The sequence below is a fragment of the Vanacampus margaritifer genome, chromosome 1, assembly GCF_051991255.1.
Source record: "Vanacampus margaritifer isolate UIUO_Vmar chromosome 1, RoL_Vmar_1.0, whole genome shotgun sequence".
Lineage (NCBI taxonomy): Eukaryota > Metazoa > Chordata > Actinopteri > Syngnathiformes > Syngnathidae > Vanacampus > Vanacampus margaritifer.
Genome location: NC_135432.1, coordinates 20354771 through 20369183, shown reverse-complemented (window position 1 = coordinate 20369183; position 14413 = coordinate 20354771). Strand labels below are relative to the sequence as shown.

The 14413-nt window shown below is 41.4% G+C and overlaps 1 protein-coding gene across 5 annotated transcripts; it reads left to right on the top strand.

Moving 5' to 3' along the window:
* Positions 1 to 715: 715 nt before the first annotated feature.
* Positions 716 to 13987, top strand: LOC144037082 (PHD finger protein 20-like). Of its 5 annotated transcripts, none has more exons than XM_077548226.1 (17): positions 716 to 789; positions 1815 to 1894; positions 1998 to 2172; positions 2405 to 2489; positions 2759 to 2832; positions 2906 to 3209; positions 3575 to 3637; positions 4951 to 5155; positions 5480 to 5577; positions 6617 to 6733; positions 7227 to 7310; positions 7384 to 7526; positions 7598 to 7697; positions 8974 to 9169; positions 9403 to 9598; positions 12391 to 12622; positions 12902 to 13987. In XM_077548226.1, the coding sequence occupies exons 2-17, from the start codon at positions 1815 to 1817 to the stop codon at positions 13048 to 13050; spliced, it is 2301 nt and encodes a 766-aa protein (XP_077404352.1). In that variant the 5' UTR covers positions 716 to 789; the 3' UTR covers positions 13051 to 13987. The 5 variants fall into 5 exon arrangements, with proteins under 5 accessions (XP_077404352.1, XP_077404376.1, XP_077404360.1 ...); XM_077548250.1 differs by having other exon boundaries at positions 733 to 878; positions 3578 to 3637; positions 6620 to 6733; XM_077548234.1 differs by having other exon boundaries at positions 733 to 878; positions 3578 to 3637.
* The last annotated feature ends 426 nt before the right edge of the window (positions 13988 to 14413 follow it).

Here is a 14413-nt window from a genome sequence, read left to right as displayed (position 1 = left end):
GAAAATTTAATTTTTCCCCGCCACCAGCTGGCCTTAAAAACAAAATAAAAACATTCTAGAATAACACAGTAGGTAGGTGCCCAAGTCACGAAGTCAAAGAAAAATGATTTACCCTAACCGCTGAGATACTTCCATCTGACGTCAGACAAGATTGTAACCATAGATTTATCTAGCTTTATTATTACATTCATTTGGTTATTTAACATGACTTAATGTATGATGTAACGCAATGTGATTTGTACTGATTGCGTGAAGATATAAGGATATCATGAAGACAGGTTTGCTGGAGGTCCAAATGTATTTTGAAGAACAAAATATATATATATATTTATATTTATATATATATATATATATAGGAGTGTGTGTGTGTGTATATGGGTGTGTGCAATGTACTTCTCTACAAATGTATACTTCTGTGAAGACTTCTGGGAAGTCTTCTACTTATTGCTGCACTTCTTATTTATTTAATTTTAATTTTATCTCTTCTATTCTGTTGTTTTCTCTTTACTGTAAACTGCAGCTGGACGGAGTCCAGGAAAAAGTTCCCCACGGGGAAAATACAAGTATATCGTATCGTATCGTATCGTAAAATAAAACATCGCATTTTGCCGTCTTTGTTGTTTACATTCGCCTGCGAGGCGATTTCCCACGTTCCTGGAATGCAGCATAAATGGCACCACCTAGCGGTTATAGTCCATCGCTGAACCAGATCGCGCATGCGCCAATGTGCCAGCTCGGTGTGACGTCACTTATGAGCGCATTCACTGACTGCGCTGCAAAACGCGAGAGGTAAACAAGCTTTTCGCTTCATCCTTTCAACTTCGAAGGAACCGCAAGTGTTGATGAGCCATATTAAGGGGCGCGGGTAGTTGCTAAAGGTGCGTAACGCGTCACTCGTCACGAAACTTGTCATTAAAATGACACTTTACGCTGTGCTCGTACTCCTCGGTCTGTGGGACTAGCCGTTAGCTCGTCTAGTTATAATCAATGGACGAGCACAGCAGCACAAAACGCCAACTCATCGATTTTACAGTCCAAAATTAGATGAACAACTCAAAGTGCTCGGCTATGTGCTCTATCCTTTGTGTGTAGAAGGCCGCTGCGTCATTTGTGAGAGTTTTGAATTGAGTTTATGACCTTAATCGAGATAATCCTCATAGCAGTAAGGAGGCAGAGGCAGGCAAAGGGCGGGCCTTTGCGCTTCACTGACAACACTGACGACCAATGAAAAGTCAGGAACGCGGACCCTTGACTATTTCTAGCCAATGGGATGCTTTCACACAGGAAGCGTATAAACAGACAAGTCAAAACCGTAGTCCAGTTGTCAAACGACATCCGAAAGTTCATTTGGTGGAAATGTCACAATTCGTTAAATTACACGCGTGAATCGGGCGGGCAGCCTTTAGAGTGTTGTTTAAACGTTATCAAATGTGTAAAGTATTCTATTTCAAGGTGATGTAATCTGATCTTGCAAGCTGATATTAAAAGTCTTGATTAAAACTACTTTGCCTTTGTAATATTCCTCTTTTTTAATCGTTAATGTTATCATAATTATGTACATTATATTATAGTTAGAGCTGCTTCACAGTCACTATTTGGCGATGTGTGTGCCCTGACAGTGACTGGCGACCAATTCAGGGTATACCCTGCCATTCTGCCCTTATCAAAATAAGCAGGATACAAAATGAGTGGCTGGATTTAATAGTCACAAAGTACAAAGCTTTAAATTGCATTTTAATTTGACAGGAGATGATACTGAGCAAGCGGGGCTAAATTGAGCACAAATATTAAAATATTTATCTTGTTGTGTCCAGATGAAGACTCCTCCAGACAGAAGGGGCATCAAGTTTGAGGTGGGCGCTCAACTGCAGGCAAGAGACCGCCACAAGAACTGGTATGCACTACTCACAGCACAGCTTGCTAACTAACAACACTCAGCATGTTTACATGTACCACACTTTATTATTATTATTTTTTTTTGGGGGGGGTGCTGTCAGGTACACAGCCACCATCGACAAAGTCGACTACGACAAAGAACGCGTTCTCATCCACTATCGTCGGTGGAGCCGCCGCCACGACGAATGGTTCCACTGGAATTCGCCATACCTGCGGCCACTGGAGCGAGTCACTTTGAGGGGAAGGCGGGGCCTCAATCCCACAAGTGTGTCGACGGTGAGACGCGCATAACCATGCAGGCATAATAGTAAAGATGAACAAGTTCCAAATTGAAAAAAAAGAAGTTATCTCTTGAAAAACACGCCATAATCCAATAATGAGTGTGTAGTTATTTATGTGCTTTAGTTCATATGTTCCCTAAATATATATCAGTTTACATGTAAATTGACAATCTTGTCAGCGATTCTTATACCTTCATCAATGTTTTCTTTCTCTCTCTTTCTCTCAGTCATTTGTTTCCGGCACCAAAGTTCTGGCCTGTTGGACCGACTGTCGTTTCTACCCGGCCAAAATTCTGCGTGTCAACGACGACGGTGAGCCTGCATTCACACACTTAGCTCCGCTGAGGAGGTTCTGTTGCTATGAGAATAGAAGGAACTGAATTTTATTTAAAGGTCAATCAAAGCAGGTGTAGAATACAGATGTAGATATGAGATGTTTATAGTGACAGTGAAAACAAATATTTAACCTGAATGACTGTTATATTACATTAGTTACATAGGCATTAAAAAAACAAAAATAATTCACACATCTCAAACAAGCTAGTGTTCAGATCTAATAAACATTTGCTAATGTGTTTTAGAGTCCTACACAGTACGCTTCTATGATGGTGTGGTTCGGACCGTGAAGCCCCCTAAGGTCAAAGCCTTGCAGAAAGTAAGGAATACTACAAACTTACTGGACCCGATTCAACCAATCACAATGTCTTTTGACCCGCATGCGTTTGCAGAAGTCCAAATGTGAGAAGACAGCCGTGGGAAGCGAGGGATTAGAAGAAGGAGAGAGCGAGGAGGATTGTGAGGAAGAAGGAAAAGAAGATGAAGAGGAGGAGGAGGAAGAGGAGAAAGAGGAGGAGGAGGCCGAAGGCGAGGAGGGGCCGCAGCCGTCTTCGTCGTCTTCATCATCATCGTTGCCTCCACCGGCAGCCGACAGTCTTCCGCTCAGTCTCGATGGAAACAGTGAGACTCGCGAGCAGCAAGGCACAAGCGAGGTCAGCCAGCCTGCTCTCCCAAATCCCGCCCACGTCAACAAAGGTAAACACTCATACGTAACCAACACTCTTAGTCAAGTTACAACTGGTAACACAAATTAAAAATCAAGGAGTGATGATTTATGTAGAAAATATTATGTGAAAAATGTGAAATAAAGTCATGTAAAATAAAGACTACTGTAATATAAGAAATGTTAAAGGTGTTAAGGTAATAAACAATAACCTAGTTACTCTCTAAGCAGTGCATATTAGCAGGGATGAACCTTGAACAACAAGAGCAGCTAAAAAAAAATTATTTTGAATACATATGATTACACACACAGTCCTACAGTACACACACATCCATTGATGAAAAGACTGGTTTTACTGCACCTGCGGTTTTCATGATTTGTGTGTGTTGCTTTGAAGCAGATGTGCTGTTGGAGCGCCAGGCCCACCTGCCCACCACTCACAAATTCAGCAGAGAACCACGTAAGTCACCAAATATTTTGCTTCCAAATTGTATAAAATTGATTGTTAATTATGTACTGAAGTGATTGAGGCCAAAGGGAGTGCACTGCTTGGTTGCGGCCAGCAGAGGTGCTGTTGTTTCATTCTCGACAGAGCCGTAGATAGAGAAAGTTTGGCCAACTCTGTGTCAGCAGGGTAACAAAATGGCGTCCATATGTCATGTGACCAACAGTTGACTTTGATTGGTCAACTGCTGGTCACATGACATATGGACACCATCTTGTTACCCTGCTGTCAAAGTGCTGTGATTGGTCAACTGCTGGACACATGACATTTGGACGCCATCTTGTTACCCTGCTGACACCGAGTTGGCCAAAGTCTCTCTATATACGGCTCTGATTCTCAACTAATTTGCTGTCTGAAGGAGGACAACATGGAGTGAGCTATGCCAGTTAAGCTATGCTAACGCCCAAGTCTTCTAAGCAACATGGATTTTGCTCATTGTACAAAGGACGTAAAAAGAGATTTGTATCAAATAACAGTTAACAAATTAATTGATTGCTCTAACTCACACATTATTTAGTTATCCTATAGTGCAATCTTTCTCAAATAGTGGGGCAGTATGATGCAGTGGGTGGGGCACGTGTGACCTCAGGAATTTTTTCTTTTTTTTTTTGCCGTACGAGAATAAAATGTAATTGCACATCCAGTATGTGGCAGCGGGGCCAAGCCAACATGCTAAACTCAACTTTGTTCTAAATTATGTTAGTTTAAATTTATTCCATAACATGCTACGTAAGGTGTACATTGTTATAATTGGAAAAATAAACATTTTAAATAAAATTATAAGCGGTCATCAAAATTACCCCTTTATTTGCAGAATAACACTTTCACTAAAACATTAATAAATTAAATCTGTGTCATAAAATGTCAATCATTAAGGAAAATTCATCCACAAGAATAGTCGTCTTTGCGGTCATGTGACTGCCTGGCTCCGTTTGATTGGTGATTTGGAGTCAAAAGTTGCCATTGGTTACGTAGAAATAGTGGAAAAGTCATGTGACTGAAATCGCTCTAACAACTGAAAACAAATAGATTGTGCAAACAATAACAGCTTGAGAAAAATAAGAGTAGCGAGTGGAATAAATTAGAGTTCTTATTAACAAATATAATCAAGTTAAAGTAAAAAGTGTGTTGCCTTAAAACTACTCTGACAAGTACAATTCATCCAAAAAGTTGCGTTAAATGTAGGTTGTTACTGCTGGCCACTTTTGGCTGTTGATGTTTTGAAACATGGTTTACGTCAGGGACTAATCTGAGCGCTTGTGCGTCAGTGTACAGGGTGATCAAGAACCAGCCTCCCCCCATCCTCTCCATCGAGCTGGACCACAATCCCTTCAAGTGCCCGTCGGAGGGCTGCACCAAGTCTTTCCGGAAGGCCAGTCTGCTGCACTACCACATCAAGTACTACCACGCGGAGCAGCATCAACAGCAGCCACCAGAGGAGCAAGGAAGTCCAGCGGTGGCAGACATGCCAAAGTCAGTCGTCATTGTCATTACAATCACAGCACACTGGCTGTGTTTGGAATCATTCACTTATTCTTTATTCTCTAATTACTATACAGTGTTAACTTGATTGATTGATAAAAAAAATTCCCATTTCCCCCCGCCATTTTTCATGAGTGTTGCATATTGAATATAAATATATATTTATTTTTTATTTATTTATTTATTTTTGTAGCCAACTCACCATAGAGGCCACTATAGTGGCTAGTTCGTCATTCCGAACACAGCCACTGACAGCTGACAGTCACCAGCAGAACACTTCCTGACTTGACGTTATGTTACGGGGCTTTGTTGTAGGAGGAAGCGCTCGACTTCTGAGAGCAGCCACTTTGTGTACGACACGGCAAGCATCGCCTGTCAACATGACAGCAGAGAGCACAGGGCCATGGTAAAAGGTCAGCTGATGCCACTTGACTGCTGTTATATGACTTCTGAAGTATGTCTGTCACTGTCCTTTTGGTACTAGGGCCCGACCGATTAATTGGCCGGTTATTGCCCTTCAAACATCAGCCAAAACAATCGGCCAATTGGGCCAAATGACCGACTGTTTTCCCCTTAAAATGTTTAATAATCGAAGAAAACTGAAGTTTCCGACGCTGTGAAAGGGCCATGAATGCACCATTTTGCTTGCGTAGCATTAGCAACAGGCGTGTAGCGTATATTATTCTGTTGTCCCTAAGCGTCCTTTAAGCTGTTTAATGACACCTTACTTATAGTTAACTGCAAAACTAAACACACAACAAAAAGAATAACATCCACTATACATAAATACATACATTTATATAATAACCTTGTATACTTAATTAAATCTGTTGATAAGGTCATAGTATGGACTTGTCATTCAAAGCAGAGTAAATCTTAATATTAAAAGTTTGAGTGACACCAATTGGAAAGGAATGAGGCGAAAATAACTTTATGCACTATAATTTTTTTTTTAAATAATTGGCAGGCTAATCCGTAATCGGTTTGTTTTTTACTGCCCAAAATTGGTATCGGCATCGACCTAAAAAAAAAAAAAAAAAAAGCATATCGGTCGGGCCCTTTTTGCTATACCCCAATACAATTGTAGCCCAAAACGGTACAGTAACAGTACAGTTTTTGGTTCCCTTAGCCACGTTTGACAGTGGAAACGCAATATTCCCTTATTGTGACATTTTTGCATCATGTTCATTGCTCCACGTTTTTAATGTAGTTTGGATGTATTGTAGGTGTGCATATCACAAATCTCTTCATTTTGATGACATCAAGATGGGATTGGCAGGCTGTATGCTGTACCACCAAAGGCAGACATCTTTACATATCTGTTTTTCAATCTGCATTTGGCTAGGAAAACTCACATTTCCAAATGATGCCCCTTGACAACAAAAAAGTAGTTGTGTCACTTTTAAAGCACGATGTGTGAATCCAGCCTTTTTGCTGTGGTTTGTCTGCCAGCAGAGATGAAGAGGGACAAGAGTCATCACGACAGGAAACAGAGGAAAAACTTTCTGAGGGTTAAACTGAAGAAGAAGAAGAAGAAAAAGAAGAAGAAGAAAAAGATGAGTCAATCAGGTAAAAGCCACATAGCGCCCGAGGACAAGAGCACGATATGGAAAAAACAGCGACCAAAAATTATTTTATTAACCGGAAAGTCACACGCTCTTTGGAGATGACTGAGAGAGCACAACAGCATGTGAAAAGAATTGGATAGGTGCGTTTTTCAGAACAGTTTTAGTTATAGTATGATCCAAAAAAATCCAAGTGGGTTAGTTTTCACTGAAATACAGTATACGGTATATCCCCACGAAATCACGCTTCATTGTGATAATGATTTTATTTAATGGATTTTTGAAATGAGATTTAAAAGAAGCCCATACTCTATACTCTTACATGTGAGAAAAGAGGACCACATCAGTCAAAATGCTTTAACACGGCTAACAATATGGAAACTCTGCTTTAAAAACTGCACCCACCACACAATTTAAGAAGGACTGCTTTAGCTTATGAAAAGAAGAATAGAATGTTGACTATGCTGCATAATTATTATTATTTTTGCCTCCTCAAGAGATTTGCAGCAGCGACGACGACGGCTTGGCCTTGTCTCCCATCCCGTTCAAACTCGGCGAAGAGCACCCCAGCACACACACACGTATGATAACGCACATCACAATCAGAACCGCCCGGCGGCAATTCACGTCTCCCTCGTCCTGTGCTTTTATCAGTGGATGACGGCAGCGACTGGTCGACGCTGACGGCCGAAAGCGGCGAGGACGCGCCCCACTGGTCGCCGGCGGCGGGGACGGAGGACTGTGAGGTGGTGAGATGCGTGTGCGAGGTGGACGAGGAGAACGACTTCATGATTCAGGTGAGCTGCGCGCACAGTTGGTTTTGAGGCACCCAAGCCCGAGTGACACCGTTTCACGTTGTTGTCTGCAGTGCGAGTCGTGTTTGTGTTGGCAGCACGGCACCTGTATGGGCTTGTACGAGGACAACGTCCCACGCAACTACATCTGCTACTACTGCAGACACTGTACAGGTGGGAGACAAATATGAACAAAGATATTGGGACACAGTTTTTGATCATTCGATGAATGAATCTATCAATCAATCAGATTTTGGAATACTGAGATTATCAAGAGTAGTGATGCACCGAATATTCGGCCACTGAAAAAGCGTCTTCCCTTTTTTCTTTGATGAGGGCCCCTTGAGCGCTGTCACTTTTTCACTTGCATTCCGGTGCTAATATCCATGCTAATACTTTAGCTAATGTTAGCACTATTACATACACTTCCCACTATCTCCGGGTGAATACAGATCTGTACGGGACGCCGTGTGTGACTTTACAGAAATGTATTTATTTTTCAACATTGGTGAATATGTGAATGTGCCGATTTTAAGTGCGCCGCATCGTTAGCCTACAAATGCGTCCTCCGTACCGCGCCACACACATCCGTGCCCGCCGGTGCAAAGTACTGTATATTGACTATAAAGTGCAACTGCATCGCCAGAAAATGCTCAGTTGCTCACCTCGCGTTTGGTGTATAATGTACCATTCGCCAACATGTCTGTGGTGTGTGCTTTGTGAAAATGCCAGTGCTAAATAGGCCTAAATATTTTAGAATAATATTATAATTTTAATTAATTATAATAAATGCAATGATAATAAAAAAATTGGCATAATTTTTTTCCGGCGTTTTGGTTTTCGGCCAAGCATTTCTCATTTTGGTTTTTCGGTTTCGGCCAAAAAATGTCATTTCGGTGCATCCCTAATCAAGAGTACCTTTTAACTCATTGAAGCAACCCCCTTCGCACCCGGCTATTTTACTGGAATTTGACTGATTTTGCAAGAATATTGTGTTCTATTGCTATAAAAACATGGAACCGACCAAAACAAACATTAGAGTCTCTTCTTTCATCAGAAAAAAAGTATATTTGTATCTGTTTCCGTTTTGCAGCAAACCGCATTAGAATATAAAGTTTCATCATTATTCGCAAAGCTGTTGAAAATACGGTTGTTGCAACATGGCTCTTGCTAATCTCTTATGCTCTTTTTCCACTTGCTGCTGGCCGTTTTTTGTAATAACTACCCCTGCTTTCAGCACCCTCTTAAGGTCAGAAGCTCCATCAAAGCCTTCTGTATGTTCTAGCATAAAAAAAACATTAAATACATTTTTGGGGGTGGAGGACAAAGTATTAAAAAACGTATTTATATGTTTTTGGGTTTGAACGAGTTAATAGTTCGCATCGAAAGAAAAAGGTTAACTTCTGTCAGTGTCGCCCACATTTGCTCATTGAACAAACGGTCCGCTCAGGTTGGAGGCGGGCTCAGTGCTACCTGTCCGAGCCCGACTTGCTAACGTCCGGGCCCATGTTCGGCCTGTCTTTCGTGAGGGACAACTACTCTGAGAGCAACGCCTCCAAGATCACGCAAACCAGCGGCCTCCTGGCGCACACGCACAACCTCAATCAGGTCCTCAGCGGCCTGCAGCTGAAGATCAGCCTCTTGCGGTGAGTACGCGTCCGCACTCGTGCCAGGTGAGGGACTCAAATCACATGACTTGACTAGTGAGTGAGTTCAATTGCATGGCTTCACCCAAGTCATGACTTGACTCACATTGCTTGACATTTTAGTAGGGACACAACTTGACTTTCTTGATTTTTGCCACAAACTTAAAATGTGAGATTTACTCATGATTTGCACGTATGTGGCTAACTCCCACATCTGGCGTCTGGTCACGCAGCACGCCGTCGCACCCCGACTTGCAGCTGTGGCGATTGCCGTGGACGCCGGAGGAGGGGCACAAGCCGAGGGGAGAGCCCCCCGTCTGTTATGTCAGCAGCGAGCACTGCTACCAGAAGCCTGGCTCCTTGTGGGAAAAGTCGAAGGACAAACCGACAGCCGCTGCAAAACAAGAGGCGCTCGAAGAGGTGGAGAAGGTAAGAAGATGGAACGCTTTCAAAGCAAAACACAAACGTAAACAGACATACAGTGCCGTGAACAATTATTTGCCATTTCCTGGGTGTTTTCTTCTTCTTCATATTTATCACAATTAAATGTTTGTGGTCGCCAGTCAGTCACAGGACACATTTCAAAAATAAAAGATACTTTTGGTCAGCTCACACGTGTGGGTGTCATTTTTACAAATAATTGATCAATCTAAAGCGTTCTCTCTTTGACGAACAAAAACATGGGTCAACAAACGTGCCATTTTTGGGGTCTCCTGAAAAGTGATGATTTTGTAGGTACACTGAAACCTCGAGTTACGAACGACCCTTTTTATGAACTTTTCAAGTTATGAACCAAATTCTGTTAGAAAATATGCCTCGAGTTACATGTTTCGTTATCTGAACAGCATGGTTGGGAATACGCTATTTAACCATCATTGGCTCTGTGCGTAACTTATTACCATAGTTGTACTCATTTTTTTACTCTTAAAGGCTGTTAACTAGGGGTGTGAATCTTTGAATGTCTCACGATTCGATTCGATTCAGATTTTTTTGGGCCTGCGATTCCATTCAGAATCGATTTTCGATTAAGAATGATTTTTGATTCAAAATGATTTGATTGACAATGATTTTTGCTTCAATCTATAGATGTGCAAGGAATTGTAATGATCTACTCCAGTCTGACTCGCTAATGCTAATTAGGGCGGTACTTTTATCACTCAAAAGAACGGTTTCACACTACAAAAAACTTTTATTGGAATAACTTGATCATGACTTGTTCCTTCTACTCTCCAATGTGGGTACAACTTAACAGTGTATCAGACCTCGTGGAACCACACTGCCCCTAAGTGGCCAAATCGGGTACAACATGAACAGCGCTCCAAATAAAGGCACACACAGACAAAGGCAAGACAGTATAAAATAATTTAAATAAAATCGATTTTAGGACATTTAAAATCTATTCTGAATCGTACTGAATGAGAATCACAATTCTTATGAGAATTGATTTTTTGGCACACCCCTACTGTTAATGCCCAAAAACAACAGGCTGCTTTAATGTCATTAACGTGTCAAAAAAAGACTAATTTCCCGTGATCGTTTTTTTGTGTTAAAAAAGAAGAAGAAGAAAGTAAACGGACAAAAGGAAAATGTGAATACGATTGTTATGTTATTTTGCAAGGAGATTATTTTCTGTTAGAGGAGCTGTTGTCCTCCCCTCAGGCACAATAAGCACTTGTTTGTTTAGTGTGTGATTTCTTCATGGTGATGAAGTATATTTTAGGGATTCACGATAATATCGGTGCCAGATAATTATTGGCAATTATCGACCAATTTGACGTCATACAGATCAACCAGATAATGGAAAAATCCGCCGCTAATAATAGACTTAGAGTTGTGCCCAACTCCTCAACCCCTCCCCTCCCCTCTCCTCTGCTAGTGTCGCATATTTGTGACATCATAATGTGCGCAAACTCATGTGACATGGCAGTCGCCAGTGTGGGCTTTCTTTACTGTGTCTCCCCAAAATCTTACCCTCGCAGTTTTTTGTTGCATAAATGAATATGACTGTTTTGTTTTGGCAAACTCCAAATGAGTTACTGGTTGTCTTTCAAGCAGAGATATCAATAAAATTCAGCTTCATAGTGCTTTACGCAATGTTTTAATATATTTGTACATGTTAGACTTAAACAAATACTCAAAAGTACATTTGTATTCAAGTTAATTTCGCACAATTATGGGCTTACTTATCGGTTATCAACATCGGCACTTACTAATTATTGGTTTATCGGTTGAAAATAGCATTATCATACATCCCTAGTATATTTTCATTTATTTCAATTTAGGTTTCAACTTAAAAACGAGGTCACGGAACCAATTAAGTTCGCAAGGTTTTGGCCTGATGCCAGCAATATACACAAACAGCCATTCACACTCACTTTCGCACCTATGGACAATTCAGGCCGGGGGCGGGAATTCAAAACACACACAGACAAGTGCAGGGAGAATATGCAAACTCCACATGGGAAGCCGGAGCCGAGTTTCAATCCCCAAACCTCAGGACTGCAAGACAGACCACTAGCTCCCTGTGACTCTTTTCCTACAAGCCAGAACCGAAAGTCTCTTTTTCCCTTTTTTAAAGTGATGATTTTATTATCTTAAAATATGATCGCATCATCAATGAGGGATAAAAACACAATTGTTAACTTAAAATTGTCTCCTGAACCCAATATTTTGCAAAAGCTGAAATCAAGCTTTGTGATAACTGCTGAGGAATCTTTTGCGTTATTGTGGAGGGATTTTCGTCGTTATGTCTGAACTGGAATCGGGTCAAGCACAGGTGAGCAAAACATGAAGGAAAAGCGGTATGACGCACAAGCCTCGCTCATCACCCGGCTGCTGTTGCCACGGCAACGTGACAACGCCAGCGATGACCTATTTTTACTTGTGCGATACAGCGAGAAACAGAGCTTTTAATAATTAGAGATTATTCGTCAGGAAAATTTTGCTTTCAATTTTATTTATTTACTTTTATTTATTTATTTATTTTAGCAGCTCCAAATTTCAAAGCTATAACCGTTTTTAGTCCCACAATTGGGAAATTGTCAACATTGACAGTTTAGCCACTTTTACGACCCTTTGAGTGCATTTTTTTTAAGTGATTTTACTTCCTTCTAATAAATAGACATCACAAACAAAATCATTTTCACTTTCACAAAAAAAAGGAGCCTAGTGGAGGGCAAGTGATTAAAATGGGAAACGATTAACTGCGTGTGTCTTTCCAGGATATAAAGCGGGAAGACTTGGAATGTGACGAAAACGATTGGCAAGGCTGTGCCAAAAGCTCAAGGCGCACGTGCACAAACGGAGACGAAGGGCACGCACGTGCTCACCCGGCGACCTCGGTCTCCTCGCCGACGTCGGCGGCGGAGTGCCAGCTGAACCTGCTGGAGCACGTGGAGCGTCTACACCAGCAGATCAGCACCAGGATGGACGTCATCGAGAAGGACCTGGACGGTGAGATGTGCACTTATTTTTCCTTTTATATGTGTGTGTGTGTGTGTGTGTGTGTGTGTGTGTGTGTGTGTGTGTACACAGTGGCGCCTTGAGATACAAATGCTGATTTAAAAAAAAAAAAAATGTTTTTGTTACGAGCATGGTCACAGAACAATTTCAACTCATACAGTATCTCAAGGTACACTTGACATATATATAGTGTCTATATGTGTCCCATATGTTAAAAAAAAACAAAAAACAGCAGGAAGTAAATAAAGCACTTTTTCTTTTCTCTCTCAGTTTTGGAGTCATGGTTGGACCATTCCGGCGAGCTGGAGCCTCCCGAGCCGTTGTCCCGCCTGCCGCAGCTCAAACAGCGGATCAGGCGCCTGCTACATGACCTTTCCGTCGTGAGGCGGCTGTCTGTGCGACACTGGCACTCCAGCTAACGGCTAGCACATTGGACAAGTCACGCACTCAAGCTCTTGTTTGCGCCCCTCCAACCACCCCCCTACCCCCACCCCAAAAGTGCACTACGCAGAGACAGACGTATTCCTCATTCAGCAGCTAACTCACTTCACCGCGTACACGACATCAACGCACACACTTTAGCATGATTGTTTTACTAGTGTTGTGTTATGACTTTGCATATTCTTGTTCTATTTAATTTGTTGAAACGAAGGCGGTTCTTGTTTGGCTAGAATCACGACAAGAAATCTGTTCCTCAACAGATGGAATGTTGCTGTTTAAATGATGAAAAAACAATACCGATCTGGTCAAAAGCTAATAAACATGACTCATGCGTGTGTGCATATTTGCATGTACGCCACTTGGACAAAAGTATTGGGACACCCAGCTGCCTGCTTTCTACCGCTGGGCCAGTGTTGAGCCCGTATCTCGTTTGCGCGACGAACAATGGGCTGGATATTTGGTCGCCTCAGTCGGTGGCGAATGTTCACGTTGCCAGCTGCTTGTTTCTACTGGCAGAAGCAGAGCCCAGGCCCAGAGTGGGAAAAACAAGCAAGCGACCAAAACGATGAAAGATATTTCTTGTGAGCACCCCTAGATTGGCAATTTATTATCACTGCTTATGCAGCCTTTCTTCACCAACCATCAAATCACACTATTCAATCAATGCACAGTGTGACTCAAGTGCAAAAGGATTCCAGACACACAAATATTTGTATACAACGTAACTCATCTTTCACTTCCTGCAAGTGTCCCAATACTTATGTCCATGTGGAGGAGGAGAATTTGCTCACTGATTGGTCGCGTCGTCCTGCACACAAAGCAAGCAAAATGTTTTCTATTCTTCTACAAGAAACAACTATTTGAAGTTGTAGTTTTATTTTGATGGTGTTCAACTCATAAATAATGTTGCGGAAACACTTGTGCTTGTCATATTTTTATTATTGCTTTGTATTATTAGCACCAGGTTGCTGTTTGTTTGCATTCTGATGAATGAATGGTCTTTTGAGGGGCCTCAACATACCTGAAAAACTTAATTTGCTTTCTTTTTATTTATTTTTAAAGATCGCTTATCCTGGTGAAAATTGATTTAGGTGTACCAAACAAGATCCCCCTGACCCTCAGTTGCACCCCACTGGAAAGTTTCCCCTGTCATCAGTTTGACCGGTCAGCATGCAAATTAAACATGTAAAATAAATATTAAGAGCGATAATTAGACAAACGAATTATTCTAAGAATATATATAACAAATAAATAGTCTATAACACATCAAAACTATTATTATTTCAATCATTTAATAATTTTGAGAAATAAAAACGAGCCGTTGTTTACGTTAGCTAAGCT